General features: G+C 41.1%; 1 protein-coding gene across 2 annotated transcripts in view; it reads right to left on the reverse strand.

Annotated features, from left to right (window-relative positions):
- Positions 1-2,871: 2,871 nt before the first annotated feature.
- The window catches only part of LOC143988567 (phospholipid scramblase 2-like), a 64,177-nt gene continuing 52,120 nt past the window's right edge, over positions 2,872-14,928 (reverse strand). For both annotated transcript variants that reach the window (XM_077488243.1, XM_077488242.1), the window contains 4 exons: positions 11,934-12,154; positions 9,794-9,955; positions 8,751-8,912; positions 2,872-6,907 (listed from right to left, as the gene is read on the reverse strand). In XM_077488243.1, the coding sequence (XP_077344369.1) occupies positions 6,872-6,907; positions 8,751-8,912; positions 9,794-9,955; positions 11,934-12,154 (581 nt within the window). In that variant the 3' untranslated portion in view covers positions 2,872-6,871. The remainder of the gene's footprint in view (positions 6,908-8,750; positions 8,913-9,793; positions 9,956-11,933; positions 12,155-14,928) is intronic.

Below are 14,928 nucleotides of genomic sequence, written 5' to 3' on the forward strand. Positions count from 1 at the left end.
TTGGTACAGACACAACATCTTCTTTGGGGGGGCTCGTTGGGCAGGGTTACTCGGGAGGACATAAGGAAAATGCATCTCATGCAGCCAGCTTACTGCATGTGGTTGGGGAAGGTGAGGTGCAGAACAGTCTGGATACAGGATGTCTGTGACAATCTCTTCCTGGAATGTAAGGAAGGATAAAGTCCCGCCTGAAGCTCTGTATAGCACATGAGCGTTCAACAAAGCCAAGTAAAGACTTTTGTAACAGCGTCTGGCCTTACGGCCAACTAGATACGGCGCCAACAACTGGTCGCTGAGGTCCATCCCTCCCATATTTTGGTTATATTCATGGACACCTGTCGCCGTAGTAATTTGGACAGTCGTGTCTGCATGAAGGGAGGCAAGAATTAAAACACTTATCCCTCCACTTCATAGCGAGCAAGTTATTACACTGCAAGCATGCTCTCGCCCCCAGCCTAAGATGGGAATCTACAAGCCACTGGGGAAAGCCCCAGCGATTAGGTCGCACGGTGCCACATGCTCCAATCTGCTGATCAAACAAATGACTAAACAGTGGCACGCTCATGTAATAATTGTCCATGTACAAGTGGTACCCCTTTCCAAATAAGGGTGACACCAAGTTCCACACTATCTTGCCAGCGCTCCCTATGTAGTCTGGGCAGTTCTCCAGCTCTACGCAACTATCTTTTCCCTCATAAACCGTAAAGCTCCATACATAGCCTGTTGCCCTGTCACAGAACTTTTAGAGCTTGACCCCGTATCTGCCATGCTTGCTGGGAAGGGACTACTTGAAAGACAAGCGGCCAGAAAATGTAATCAGGGACATCAGAAGATCAGGAACGTCTGACCTTAGCAGGGACCTCACCTTTGTCGCCAGAGCTATCCGTCATGGAGCTGCTGTAGTCCACATGATCGTGTTCTAAGCCTGAACCTGACAGATGAGTGACCATTTTGGGCTCTAAATTTACTGGTACAACTAGTAAGATTCACAGGTAAAAAAAAAAAAAAAGCACCTAGGCTGTCAGCAACTGTATAAAACGCTACCAAAAAAAAAAAGTTAGCGATCGCAGGGATCAGGCCTGACTCTGCGAACGCTGCAGTTACGTGTGTTGTGTTTTATAAGCGACACTGATCGATTGATACTGCACTTGGGTGGGCTGGGCAGAGGGGCAAAACACAGGTGCCAGCAGGTATCTGGGTTGATCCCGATAACGTGTTTTTTTGGAACCCTAAACTGCTGGGGACGCTAGTATAGATCTGATCAGATACTATACCACTAAGGGAGGTGTATGCTTTGCACGTGGGTGTTAGCGGTACTGGCACTAACCCGACGCTGCCTGTGGTGATGCAGACCCTAAAACCTAATTGATATCACCCGCCAAACGTACAGGGGGTTAAACCTTAATTGGGTAATAAATGGCAGGTGCCCTGACACTATAAAAACCAAACTAGCGTCACCCATAACACTTATATGGTCATCAGGTTAACTAGGGGCAATCAGGGGGTTTAAATCCCTTATTAGGCAATATATGGGGGTACCTGACAGGGAACCTAAATAACGAACTAACTGGCTAACCAGCGTCACTAATGCAGCAATCAGAAAAACGATTGCTTAGTGGACACTGGCAAAAGAGGATGAAAGGGTTACCCGGGGGGGGGGCAATCAAGGCGTTAAACCTTTATGGCGGGGGGGTAAGGGGCTACCCTGGACCTAAGTCTAACTGCCCTGACACTTTTTACAGTCACAAATGACACTAAATGCAGTGCTCAGTAAATAAATGACCACTGCAATCAGTGACACTGACTGGGGGTGATCGGGGGGGGGAGATGGAAAGTGTGTTTATGTGTACCTGCACTTACTATGATGTCTTCTCTCCTTGGCGCTCGTCAAAAAGCCTGCCTCGAGGAGAGTGCCATAACTTCCTCCTGCCTGTGTTTACAGTTCACAGGCAGGGGAAGCTTCTCATTTGGCAGGAGTGATCGCGAGAGGGTGGCCAGAAATCAATGGCCGCCCCCTCATCAGAGATCGCTCCTGAAGCGACACGGACTGTTGCCACTGGGGGGCTGATGGGAGGTCGGTTCGATCCCTCACCCGCTGGAAGGCAGGCATGTACAGGTACGTTGAAGTGATGCCCGTGCCAATGTGCTGACTTATATGTACAGGCGGCGGACCTCAAGTGGTTAAAGAGATTCAAGTGCCTGTAAAGTAACATGCATTAATTACTTTAATCCTTCGTTTTAGGCCCCTGTTTAGTACAGTGTGTGTTTCTAAAATTATAATGCTAAATACCTTCTTTGCAGAGACCTACTGTTATGTGACCACCTTCTGCTTTCCTTCCCAAGTGAGTACAGTGGGAGGGGTTGAGACTCCCCTCCGATTAATGCAATCTGGCAGAGGAAGGTCACATGCCAGGACAGCATGGCTTTGCAAAGAAGGTATTTAGCATTAGAAGGTTAGGAAAACACACACACACACACACACACACACACACACACACACACACACACACAGAACAGGAACCCAGCAGAATTAAAGTAATACAGGTTTCTTTACTTTAAAAGCCCTTATTACCACTGCAGGTAGAGGAGAGGAGCTCACACACAGACCAAGGAAATTAGAGGGGGGAGATTTAGAGGAGCGAGCAGGATGATGGAGGCACATAAACTGACCACAGTATCATGGATCAGCTGCCACGATAAAAACATAGTCAGTTTAAACAGAGGAAGACCGGATCAACCAGGCATTGTACAATAGAATGGGACAAATTACACTGCACTATATAAAATATGCTTTTTTTTTTTTTTTTTAAAAGGCACAGGAGGAACATGCATAAAAAAAAAACAAAGAAACAAAAAACAAAACCACACACCTCATTAAACAGGCATTTTATTTTTCACATTTGTACAAAACTTGCATATATGCATTTTACAGAAAACAGAAGAGACTAATTACATTAACAAAGTTATTATATTTACTGAAAAGACACGTTAATGGTTATTACTTAGGCACTTACAATATTATGAACTGTTGGATGATTAAGGCTCCTTTCACACATACGTTTGAAATGCAGCTGCGGCTAGAGGAACGTTCCTACCACAGACAAATGCATCCCTATGGCCCCCCCTTCACACGCTGTGGTTTGCAACAATTACAAAACAAACTGTTTTGTATTTATTTTTTCCCCTAAACAAAAGGTGACAGCATGCATCGCAGCCATCTGTACATAAAATGCAGTAAATTGTAATAGACAATTTCATTGCTATATAAATAATAAAAAAATAAAAAAAGGCCAGAATTTACTACCTGAGCTGAATGCAATTGCAGATAAACAGTAATACGGATGCAACCAAATAGCTGTGCCAGGAGTGATTTTTTATAAAAAAAACAAAAAACAAAAAAACAATGCATTTACAAGATGCAGACCTGCTTGTAAAAAGCTTCTGCAAAAAAAAAAAAAAAAAAAAACAAACACGGACCTATGGGCCCGCAGGGTTCCTAGGCGTCTCCTTCACTAGGCAAAATAAAACTGATTACTGCAAGGCAAGGTGGAGGGTTAATACCTAGGGGACCTGGGCGGAACGGAAAGTTCTGAGTGTTGCGTTACAACTTTGCCTAGTGTCTCCTAAAGAGAAAGGTATACAACCCAATGGTCTAAGAGAGTAGCTGTGTCGGTCAGTGAATATAAGAGAAATAAAAATTCAGATCATACACCAAATATATAAAAGAAAAAAATGTGGCGCACTCAGAAAATGAATTAACAGATGTAAACTTTACATAAAAGTCCAGAAATGTAGAAAAGATTCAACAAATCAGCAGCTGATCTCCCTCCACCTCATCAAACAGATATGAAGATAGCAGGGTCACTATTACCCAACATGACAGACCCTTACCATCAGTGTAAGGGTAATAGCCCTGATGATGCACTTTCAGTGACAAAAAGTTGGGTGGAGCTTGGCTTGACGTGGGATGTGGACAAACCACACTGCAGCCTTTTGCTTTCATAATTCAACTAAAATGTGAGTGGAACTTTTTTTTTTTTTTTTTTTTTTTTAACAATAAACTGATGAATGCTTTCTAAAGATATCTGCTCAATGAGCGATGTCATTTCTATTTATACGATTGTTGAGCTACACAAGGATCCCTGTACCTGCTTCATGATTTAAAAGATCTTGCTCCAGAGTACTGCTTGGGAGGAATTGTAAAGCAGTTGTGTTATTACATGTGCATTACCCTTACACTGATGGTAAGGGTTTGTCGTGTTGAGTGATGGGACTCTACTATCTTCATATCTGTTTGATGAGGTGGAGGGAGATCAGCTGTTGATTTGTTGAATCTTTTCTACATTTCTGGACTTATGTACAATTTACATGTTTACACCTGTTAATGAATTTTCTGAGTGTGCCACATTTTTTTTTAATATATTTTGTATATTGTTTCCAGCAATATAGTGTGAGCTGCCATTTACTTTTTTTAATTAAGCGCAACAAATGTATTTAGATCATACACCAAAGTAGGACTTCTCCTCTCCAGTCCTTCGATTACCCCAACAGGTCACATTTTCAGGATTTTTTTTTTCACAAATGGCAATTACAACGGTTGCCCAACAAGGGAAATCTTTAAAATGTAACCCTTGAAGCTACTTGGTGTGCAAACTCCTTCTTACATACAGTGTGCTCAGCTCAACCTTTAGTACCAGCAGACACAATCTGAATTACTTGGTTCTGCCAATATGCAGGCCTGCTCAAAAGTCAGATGTGCCCTGCATGAACTTCTGTTTACACAGAAGATGAAGTTAAATGGTTGCGGTGATGGCTGGTAAACTCACCACAGGATTTGGGAGTGTAGATAAAAAACTTCTTCCCATCAATGCCAAGGACTCCAAGTGCTATATAGAAATTACAAAAAAAAAAAAAAAAAAAAAAAAAAAAAAAAAAAAAAAAAGTGAGAAACGTACACATACAAAATAGAGGACCGCAAAGAAAGAAGGAAAAAAAAAAAAAAAAAAAAAAAAAAAGCACAAGGCAGGCCCATACAAGGTGCAAATGCCTTTCCTGCAACCACGCCCCCCCCCCCCCCCAATCAACACATGCAGTGTTGACAGGGAAATCGGCAATTGTCTGTGGCAGGGGAGGGAGGAGGAAGCCATCCCTGCCAGGAGACAGCGATGATCACTAGCAGCTATAATCGCAAGAGAATGTGGCAGGCTGCTGGTTGTGCCAAAGTTGATAGACATATTTAGGCTGGCCATTACCAGTTCAAATTGAACAGTGTATGGCTGTCGCAAGGCACAATTTCTAGGACATTCAAACAAGCGAAAACAGAAAAACCCATTACATTTACAGTCCATTTGTTTAACATTTAAGTAGATCTATAAATTTAAGATACTAAAAGGAGATATGGTTTGATACTAAATATACTGTTATTCCTCATGCATACACGTTAATACATCTAGTAAATGGATAGATAATTGCTACTGGCATTCCTTTGCTCTTCTAGAAAGAATGAAAATAACTACAGTTTACACAGCTGCAGCACCTGGTAGAGCTTGAGCAAAAGATTTGGTCCTCAACATTACCCACCTAAATGTGTCACAATCACAAAGAGGATACAGTTTAAAGATTGAGACTAGTCAGAGGTATTTGGAGGCGACAGTCAACGTCAGACCACACAAAGTTCTAGCAAGCTGCATTGGTTTTCCATTGGTACAATCCTCTTGGATATACATTCTACTCCAAAAGAAAAAAAAAAAGACTCACAATAGGCAATTTCTACAAAAAGGATTGTTTATTTATGCACAGCCTAAACAGGCCCATATACACAGTGTGTACTCAAACTAGGTCTATCTAAACGTCAGATAGAGAAACCTACAAATGTACTGAAACTATGAAAAAAAAAAAAGTGTTCTGATCATTTGTGAATCAACTGTCCACTGAATGCGGACATAATTGAATTTCCTGAAGCTAATCAGAACATAAAAAAGGTCCCCAGGCATGTCCAGAGAGCATTTGACTAATCAGCGCTAAAAAGATAAAGGCAGGGACTTGGGGCAGAAAAGGTGTCCCTCCCCCACATTACATACCTGGAAAAATTAATTGCAGTGCCCAAAATAAACTTCTGTAGCTAGTTGTGGATGTGTTCATTGCTGGTGGTGTTACTGGTAGTAATGCTAAACCTTCCACCACTGACTCTTCATTAACGGACCTACCAGAATTACATTTACAAAAAACAGAACACACTGCTAGGATTTTATTTTGGCACAATTCCAAGACAATGGGATCTACAAGTGGTCATTATTGCCCTGCATCTGAAACAAAAACTTATAGTCACCGTTTTCTATGGAGGTAGATAGTTATCAGGATAGGTCAATAGTTTAGTGTTTGAAAGTAAAAAAATTGAAATATGAAATGCATGTGAAAATAGCACTCATCTGGGGATAAAAAGGAGACATCACCCAATATATATTACTATTCTAATGCAATGAATAACCAAGTAAATCAAATCCCAGGTTCCCTATACAAATGTCAGTTACAGAGATGGTAGTACTGCAATGAAAATGCCCCGATAAATGCAATTGCAAATCATTGAGGAAAATAATCAAAATGAAAAAAAAAAAAATATATACTACAATGTGTGGTTGACAAGTCACTGTAGCATCTTGAACAGCAACTTCACATTAAAATCTAAGAATTTCTGAATGCAAAAACTTTGCTAAAAAAAAGTAGTTAACCAACATGTCAGATGCCAAACACTAAAAAATAGATTTTATTAAATCTAAAATGTAGGTACAAAAACAGATGCTTTTCCAAATCTTGAGGTACAAGAGCAAGAGGGCTCTTATGTTGGTGATCTTGACGTTCCAATGCTCGCATTTCAATGTTTATCAGTGTGTTCGAAAAACATGAAATCCTGTAGGAGAGAAGAAGAAAAAAAAAAATTAAAAAAAAAAAAATCTAAAATAATCGGCCCAATCATTTTGGATTGTATGCTGTAACCATATATTCTATTAAACTGATCAGCGATATTAGTTTGTCAAAAAATTCTGAGTTAATAGTCTATTAAATAGGGCAGCAGAAAAAAAATTAACATCTTTTCCTATTTACCAGGTTAAAACAGTTAGAGTACTGACTGGATTGGTTCTGGTTATCACATTGCTCTTGCTGTAGATGTAAAACCAGATGTGAAGACTACATATAACCAGCAGGGGGCAATATAGTTACGTAATGCAATGTGTAACTGAGCACAGTTTATATACGGCCGGTCAACCTAATTTTGTATTCCCCATTACACACACACACACAATCTGGGTTGCGTTTTCTTTTCAGGTTTAGCAGACTACATCTTTTATACAGATTTACAAGTACACAGTTTGCATAGGTCTTCAACCACTAACCATTTGTGGCATCACCGAGCAATCCCAATTTGTGTGGCATTTCATATATATAAAAAAAACAAACGCCAAAACAAACCACACACATGCTTGAGGTCCTGTTTAAGGACTATAATTTTATCATTTACTGTATGTCCAGTGTTCAAAAGAACGCTACTGAAGCCACCTGTGTCCCAGAAGCAGACAGATACTGGGTGGCTTCTTTCAGAAGCCACCTGAATCTTAGTAAAAAGCCATGCATGTTGTACACGTGTAAACATTTCTCAAATGTGTACAGTGCACTAGCATGTTTTTATGCTGCCAGGGTTTTTTTTTTTACCCTCCAGTACAGCAACCAAAGATGAAAACGTGCAATATATTGCAGCTTACCAACTTTAAATCTGGCCATAGAGGGATCAAAACTGCTGAAATTAAAAAAATTTCTATCTATGGGCTGGTTGCACTGGAGTTGAGCCATTGAATGATTCTAATACAACCAGTCTATCGTTGTTCCGCCACACACACACTTACTGTGCAAATTAGCAATCTTCCCATGGTTGAAAGGGAAGAAAATTGCATAATATATTGCCTGCCTCTAGATGTGGCAGCTGCATTGGTTCTCATTTTTACATCTTTAATTACAGCTGGCGATCCTGCCAGTAGCAAGTTTGTTCTATAGATCAACAACGTTTTCCATGTACAAGTATTGTTAACCTAGAGAAAAAAGTGGGTTAGGCCTACAGAACACCCCACAACATAGAAATGTTCTATAGTCCCAACACTTCCTGATAATATTTTCTGAGAGAACAACGCAGAGTACCTAGGAGAGCACTGGATTTCTCATGGGATCAGATGGTATTTTTGTACTTGTCCTCCCTTTACATAGGCTATTGTGGCTGCCTGGCAATAGAACCCACCCCCTCTTTTCTGTGGGTCTTTTTTCATGTGACATAGGGTCAAGACAACCCATTATGATGAAGCATCAAGTCATTCCATAAAGGTCAAGCAGAAGTAATCAAATAAAATCCCAATGCAAAGGCCCTGTAGCATAGCATGCTTAGTCTGCCAAGTTCCATTTAGAGGGACACACATCTTCCCTGACAGCAAAGAAAACCTGTGATAATATGAAAACCACCATAGGCTTCAGAACCAATTTTTATTAAACTTTTCTTATGGCCTAGATAAGTCATTAACCCAGACTGAGCATGCAGCCAGTGTAGAAGATAAACGTGTGTGGGGGGGGAATAAAAATCTCAGCTTGTCATGCATGCTGGATGTTGTACAGAAATGGCACTGGTTCAAGGGAACCTATGACAAGATGTCTATATGAATCCTTGCCCCAAGCTTGGATAACCACAGAGTTAATGTAAAGAAGGTACTTACAATGAGAAAGCAGGCACCAAGAACAACAGCTTTCATTTTCACATCAAGATCCATAGGGAACTGAACGCCAAAGTTGTCGGCATCTGTAAATGCTTCTTTTACATATCCTGACCACTGTTTGGAAATCTTCCCGACCACAGAAACTTCATCCAGGGACTTCAGCTGAGGGAGGAGAAACCAAAAGATAGACAAGTGCACTCAAACAAATGGCATTACATATATACGACAGACACCTGTAGCAAAATGCTTTTTGGAGCACAAATTATAAAGTGAAATAACCCACAGTAACCAATCAGGCTTCATCATTCAAGAATTTGATCACACTAACTGAAAGCTGTTATGTGCAAACTTAAGGTGGTTCTAAAGGCTGAACGTTTACCTTCATGTATTCTATGCATGAAGGTAAAAACCTTCAGTATGCCGACCGTGGGACCTACATGTCAGGGACCTCCAGTGCAGAGCGGGGATGATCATCAGTAATCCCATGTGTATATACACAGTGGGGGATCTCCTGCTGTGTCCGGTATTGTATATGAGAATACCAAGCGCTGATGCCACACACCGTTATGCTTGACAGTGCACTGTTCCTATTGGGGGGGGGGCAGGACAATACTATACATAAAAAATTTTTTATCACACACACAGGATTACCGATAATATCCACTCTGCACGGAGATAGCAGTGGGGGTGGTGACTGGAGGGGGAAGAGAAGGGAACCCTCCATGGGTGTCGGAGTGGATGCTGCGAGACCTCATCTGCCCACATGTCTGCTTCCTCCTGCTTGGCTTTCAGAGGACTACAAGGGGGCATGCCAAACCGCTGGCTGAGGAGAGGGATAGCAGCCAGCAGTCAATAACGGTTTCTCAGCAAGTTCAGCAGCAAATGAGTGTAACTACAGAGTTCAGAAGAACATGGATAGCAAAGTTTGTGAAGGTAGATTAGCAACAAGGACATGGGGAATAAAAAAATAAAATAAGTATAATTTTGGCCGGAGTTCTGCTTTAAGCCAACCTTTACCAATAAAGCACCACACAAATGCATACCTCAAAGTTCACATCAGAGCAGCAGCTGCATGGTACACAAGGTCCTTGGATCTTCAAAACATCTTCCTCCCTTTCATTCTGAATGGTAAATTTCGGTAAACATGGATGCCAGTTTTGTTTCACAAAGCCAATTGTTGTTCCAGGAGGAGCCTCCACTTGTAACTACATTTGTAAAAAAGTTAACAGACTCACTGAAAAAAAATCTCCATCTCAAATATTTACTGAATGAAACGCATGCACAATGCCATGCTTGTTCAATCTTAACATCTAAAAAGGGAGAAAATATATATTAAAAAAAAAAATAAATAAATAAAAAAGGGAAAAATAGCCAGTGCAGATTAGAATTAAAAGAGGACACAATGTTAACGATATTTGGTAGCTTCCAATGTAGTTGTGATTTTTAACCCCCTTCTGGTGATGGGAGCTAGCCTTTTCAGGTTATTTTTTTTTTAACCACCAAGGGAGTTTCCTAGGCTTACTGATCCCTTTAACTGGCTGTAAACATGACTATGACTGGTAGCACATCCTACCAACTCCAAAATGTAAACCGTGACCTGGAACTGTCTGTTGCAGTGCAGTCACAGCTCTGAGGGTGCTCCTACCAGCACAGAACCACTCATCCAGCTGTATGCATATACAGTTGTGTTCACAAGTTTACATACCCTGGCGGAATTTATGATTTCTTGGCCATTTTTCAGAGAATATGAATGATAAAAATTTCACTCATGGTTAGCGTTGGTCTGAAGCCATTTATTAATCAAACAACTGTGTGTACTATTTAAATTATAATCAAAAGACACTACCCAAATGACCCCAAACGAAAGATTACGTACCCTGGTGATTTTGGCCTGATAACATGCACACAAGTTGACACAAAAGGGGTTTGAATGGCTATTAAAAAGGTAACCATCCTCACCTATGATCTGTTTGCTTGTAATTAGTGTGTGTATAAAAAGGTGAATGAGTTTCTGGACTCCTGATAGGCACTTGCATCTTTCATCCAGTGCTGCACTGACATTTCTGGATTCAGAGTCATGGGGAAAAGCAAAAAAGAACTGTCATAGGTTCTGCAGGAAAAGGTAGTTGAACTATATATATATATATATATATATAAAAACAGGATAGGGATATAAAGATATCAAAGGAATTGAGAAAGCCAATCAGAAGCGTTCAAAAACGACTCAAGTGGAAAATGAGAGGTTCTGTTGAAAACAAACCACGGTCAGGTAGACCAACTAAGAATTTCAGCCACAACTGCCAGCAAAAAAAATAAGTTTGTTCGGGATGCAAAGAAAAACCCACAAACAACTTCAGGTGAAATACAGGACTCAGGACAAAAAACTTAATGTGGCGGTTTCAAGATGCACAATAAGGAGGCACATGAAGAACGGTGGGCCGCATGGTTGCGTCGCCAGAAGAAAGCCATTACTATGCAAATGTCACAAAGCATCCCACTTACAATAGGTCAAACAGCACAGAGACAAGCCTCAAACCACATTTAGCCTTTGACCACAACCATAATATACTTCATTTGGAGAGGAGTCAATAAGGCCTATAATGAAAGGTACATCATGCCTACTGTGAAACAGAGGTGGATTGCTGATGTTTTCAGGGATGTGTGAGCTACAAATGCACAAGGAATTTGGTCAAAATTTATGGCAAGGTGAATGCAGTATGTTATCAAAAAATACTGGAGGAACATTTGTATTCATCAGCCAGGAAGCAGCACATGGGATGTACTTGGACAATCCAAAAGGACAATGATCCAAAACACAAGGCCATGTTAACTTGTCATTAGCTACAGGGAGTGGCCATCTCAGGCTACCATCATTGAGCCACTCTGGGGAGATCTCAAATGTGCAGTTCATGCAAGACAGCCCACGAATTTACAGGAACTGGAGGCTTTACCAGCTGAGAAGTTAAAGAGCCTCATCCACAAAAGACTTCAATCTGTCATTGATGTTAAAGGGGGCAATACACTGTATTAAGAACTGGGGTATATAAAAACTTGAGGGTCAAAAAAATAAAAAAATAAAAATAAAAAAAAAATATGTGTAAAACAGTTGATTGATAATAAATGGCTTCAGCCAAACAAGAGAATGAAGAGTTTGTGTCATTCATTGATGCATTACAATCTTACCTTCTGCAGACAGCAAGGGAAAAAGCATGAAGAACATCTGTATGGTCTGGACAGTCTGATTATTTCACGACCAGCGTTATCAACAATGGTAATGGAAAAAGACCGGGCAGCTCCACAGAAATTACGAGTACAACAATCATTTTGTTCAGCAGCAAAGTACACTCTCTGGCCCATGCTGTTCTTGATTTCATATTTGTTGTTAGACTCATAGCCAATCAAAGCTGAAAAGGTTTAGAAAGAAAGGTTGTTAAATATTTTTTGGGGAAAAAAACAAAACAAAAAAAACACACCCAAAACAGGAAAGCTTTGTTGTAGACCGACACCATTTTATAAATGTATATAACCCAAGATCATATTTCTCTAGATAAAAAAAAATATATATAAAAAAAAAAAATATATAAAAAAATTGGTGTTGTCCCAAATTCTTGTGAAAATGCAAAAAAAGTTTTTTTATGACAGCTAAAAACAGGTAAAATCCTTTTCTTGGAGTACATCACAGGACACAGATCCTTAAGTATTTACTTAGTGGGTTATAGCTACCTTCAGGTGTACTGGCACACGCAATACAGGAAGTTGACTACCCTATATAACCCCTCCTCCCAGGAGTACCTCAGTTTTTGTAGCCAAGCAACATACTTAAACCCCATAAAAGAGGGGGGGGACCTCTGTGTCCTATGATGTACCCCAAGAAAGGGATTTTACAGGTAAGCTGTTATAAAAATCCTATTTTCTTTATCATACATCATACGACACAGAGTATTAAGTATTTATTTAGTGGGACGTCCCATAGCAATGCTACTTGAGGGGAGGGAGACAACCTGTAGGGCACCCCCAGACCTTGAGGACTTATACTGCTGCCTGCAGCACACTGTGCCCGAAGGTGATACACTCATTCCTCCTTACAACCACTTGGTAAAAGTATGGACCGAAGACCTAGTTGCAGCCTTGCAGATCTGAGCAAAGGAGGCCTGGTGACGCACTGCCCAAGAAGCACTAACCACTCTGGTAGAGTGTGCCTTAACTTGAATAGGGGGAATCTTACCCCTTAAATCATAAGTTTGAATTATAACTTGCCGAATACACTTGGCAACAGTGGATTTCGACACAGCCAGCTCTTTAGATTTTCACTGCTCACTACATCAAGACAATATAGTGATTTTTCTTCCCTGGAACATGGTTTTGGGAAAAACGATGGCAGGACAATATCTTCATTCAGATGAAAGCCTGAAACCACTTTTAGCAAAAAGCCTGGACGAGGGCATACCACCACTCTGTCCTCATGAATAATCAAATATGGCTCTTTACAAGAAAGAGCAGCCAATTCTGAAACCCTCCTTGCTGAGGATATAGCAACCAAAAATATCAGCTAACTAGTCAGACGGACTAAGAGAACATGCTGTAATGGTTCAAATGGCAGTTTTTGTAACACTGACAAAAATAAATTCAAGTCCCAAGGGGTTAAAGGTGATTTAACTGGCAGATTAATCCGCATCACCCCTTGCATAAAACCCCAGACTAAAGAATGCGTAGCAAGTGGTCTTTGAAATAAAACAAACAGATAAGGCTGAGACTTGGCCCTTAATAGAACTTAGGGCCAACTTCATCTCTATGCCCAATTGTAGAAAGGCAAGGATTCTGCCTATATCTCCGAGGGTACATACCCTTGGATTCACACCAGGAAACGTAAGCTTTGCAAGAGAAGAGACCATTCCCCTGGGGATAACTGCTGGTGACTTAGATAGTCCACCTGCCAATTTTCTACTCCCGAAACAAATACTGCCGATAGGGATGGGACATCTTTCTGCCCAAGTTAGGATATGGCTCACCTCTCTGAGCTGAGACTCTTGGTGCCCCCTTGGTGATCGATATAGGCCACAGCCATGTCATTGTCGGACTGAATCCGGACTGGACAATTCTTTAACCTGGAGGTCCAGGTTTTCAGAGCCAGATACACTGCCCAAATATCTAGGATGTTGATGGGAAGGGTTGTTTTGAGTTTTGACCACCATCCCTGGACAGTCATCTCCTCTAGTACCGCTCCCCAGCCTGAGAGGCTGGCATCTGTCGTTAATACTTTCCAGATTATTGGTCTGAAGGATTTCCCCTTCAGCAAATTCTGGCTTCATAACCAACTGAGGCTTTGAGACACTCTTGGGGACAGACGCATTGGCAAGTCCAAAGCTTGGATCATCTTGCTCCAAGCAGAGAGGATTCTGTTTTGCAACATTCTTTAATGGAACTGGGCATAGGGGAATGCTTCAAACGAAGCTACCATCTTCCCCAACAACCTCATGCAAAGGCGAACTGAAGGATTTGCTTTTGACCTGACCATCCGTACCACCAGCTCTTGTATGGAGCTGATCTTTGCTGGAGGCAAGAACACCCTTTTCTGGGCTGTATCTATGATCAGGCCTAAGTAATCCAGCCTCATTACTGGTTTTAAAGGAAGACTTCTCTAGGTTGAGGACCCAACTGAGACTTTCCAGGTAACTGGTTGTAATGTATACGCTTTGCCTTAAGTGAGTCACTGATTGGTCTATTAACAATAGATAGTCTAGGTACGCCAACACTGTTATGCCCTGTGCTCTCAACCTGGCTAGGAGGTGGGGCCAGTATTTTTGTGAATAGCAGTGGTGCTGTGGCTAGCCTGAAGGGTAAGGCCACAAACTGAAAGTGCCGTTGTTCCACTTCGAATCACAGAAACCATTGGTGAGCAGTAAATTTTACGGACATGCGTCCCTGATGGACACCAGAAGTTCTCCACATTGTAGGATGGAGACCACTGACCTAAGACTCCATTCGAAATGAGCACGTTTTTAGGAACCAATTTCAATTTTTTTTAGATCCAGAATGGGCCCCGACATCTCCATTCAGTTTTGGTACCGTAAACAGGTTTTAATAGAAACTTAAACCTTGTTCTTCTGTGGGGGATCTGTATGATTACCCCTTCAGTCGATTGGTCTAATGCTTGAAAACAGGGATTGTCTTTTGCCTG

The sequence above is a fragment of the Lithobates pipiens genome, unplaced genomic scaffold (genome assembly GCF_037356315.1).
Source record: "Lithobates pipiens isolate NorthernLeopardFrog02 unplaced genomic scaffold, aLitPip1_a1.2 Scaffold_18, whole genome shotgun sequence".
NCBI lineage: Eukaryota > Metazoa > Chordata > Amphibia > Anura > Ranidae > Lithobates > Lithobates pipiens.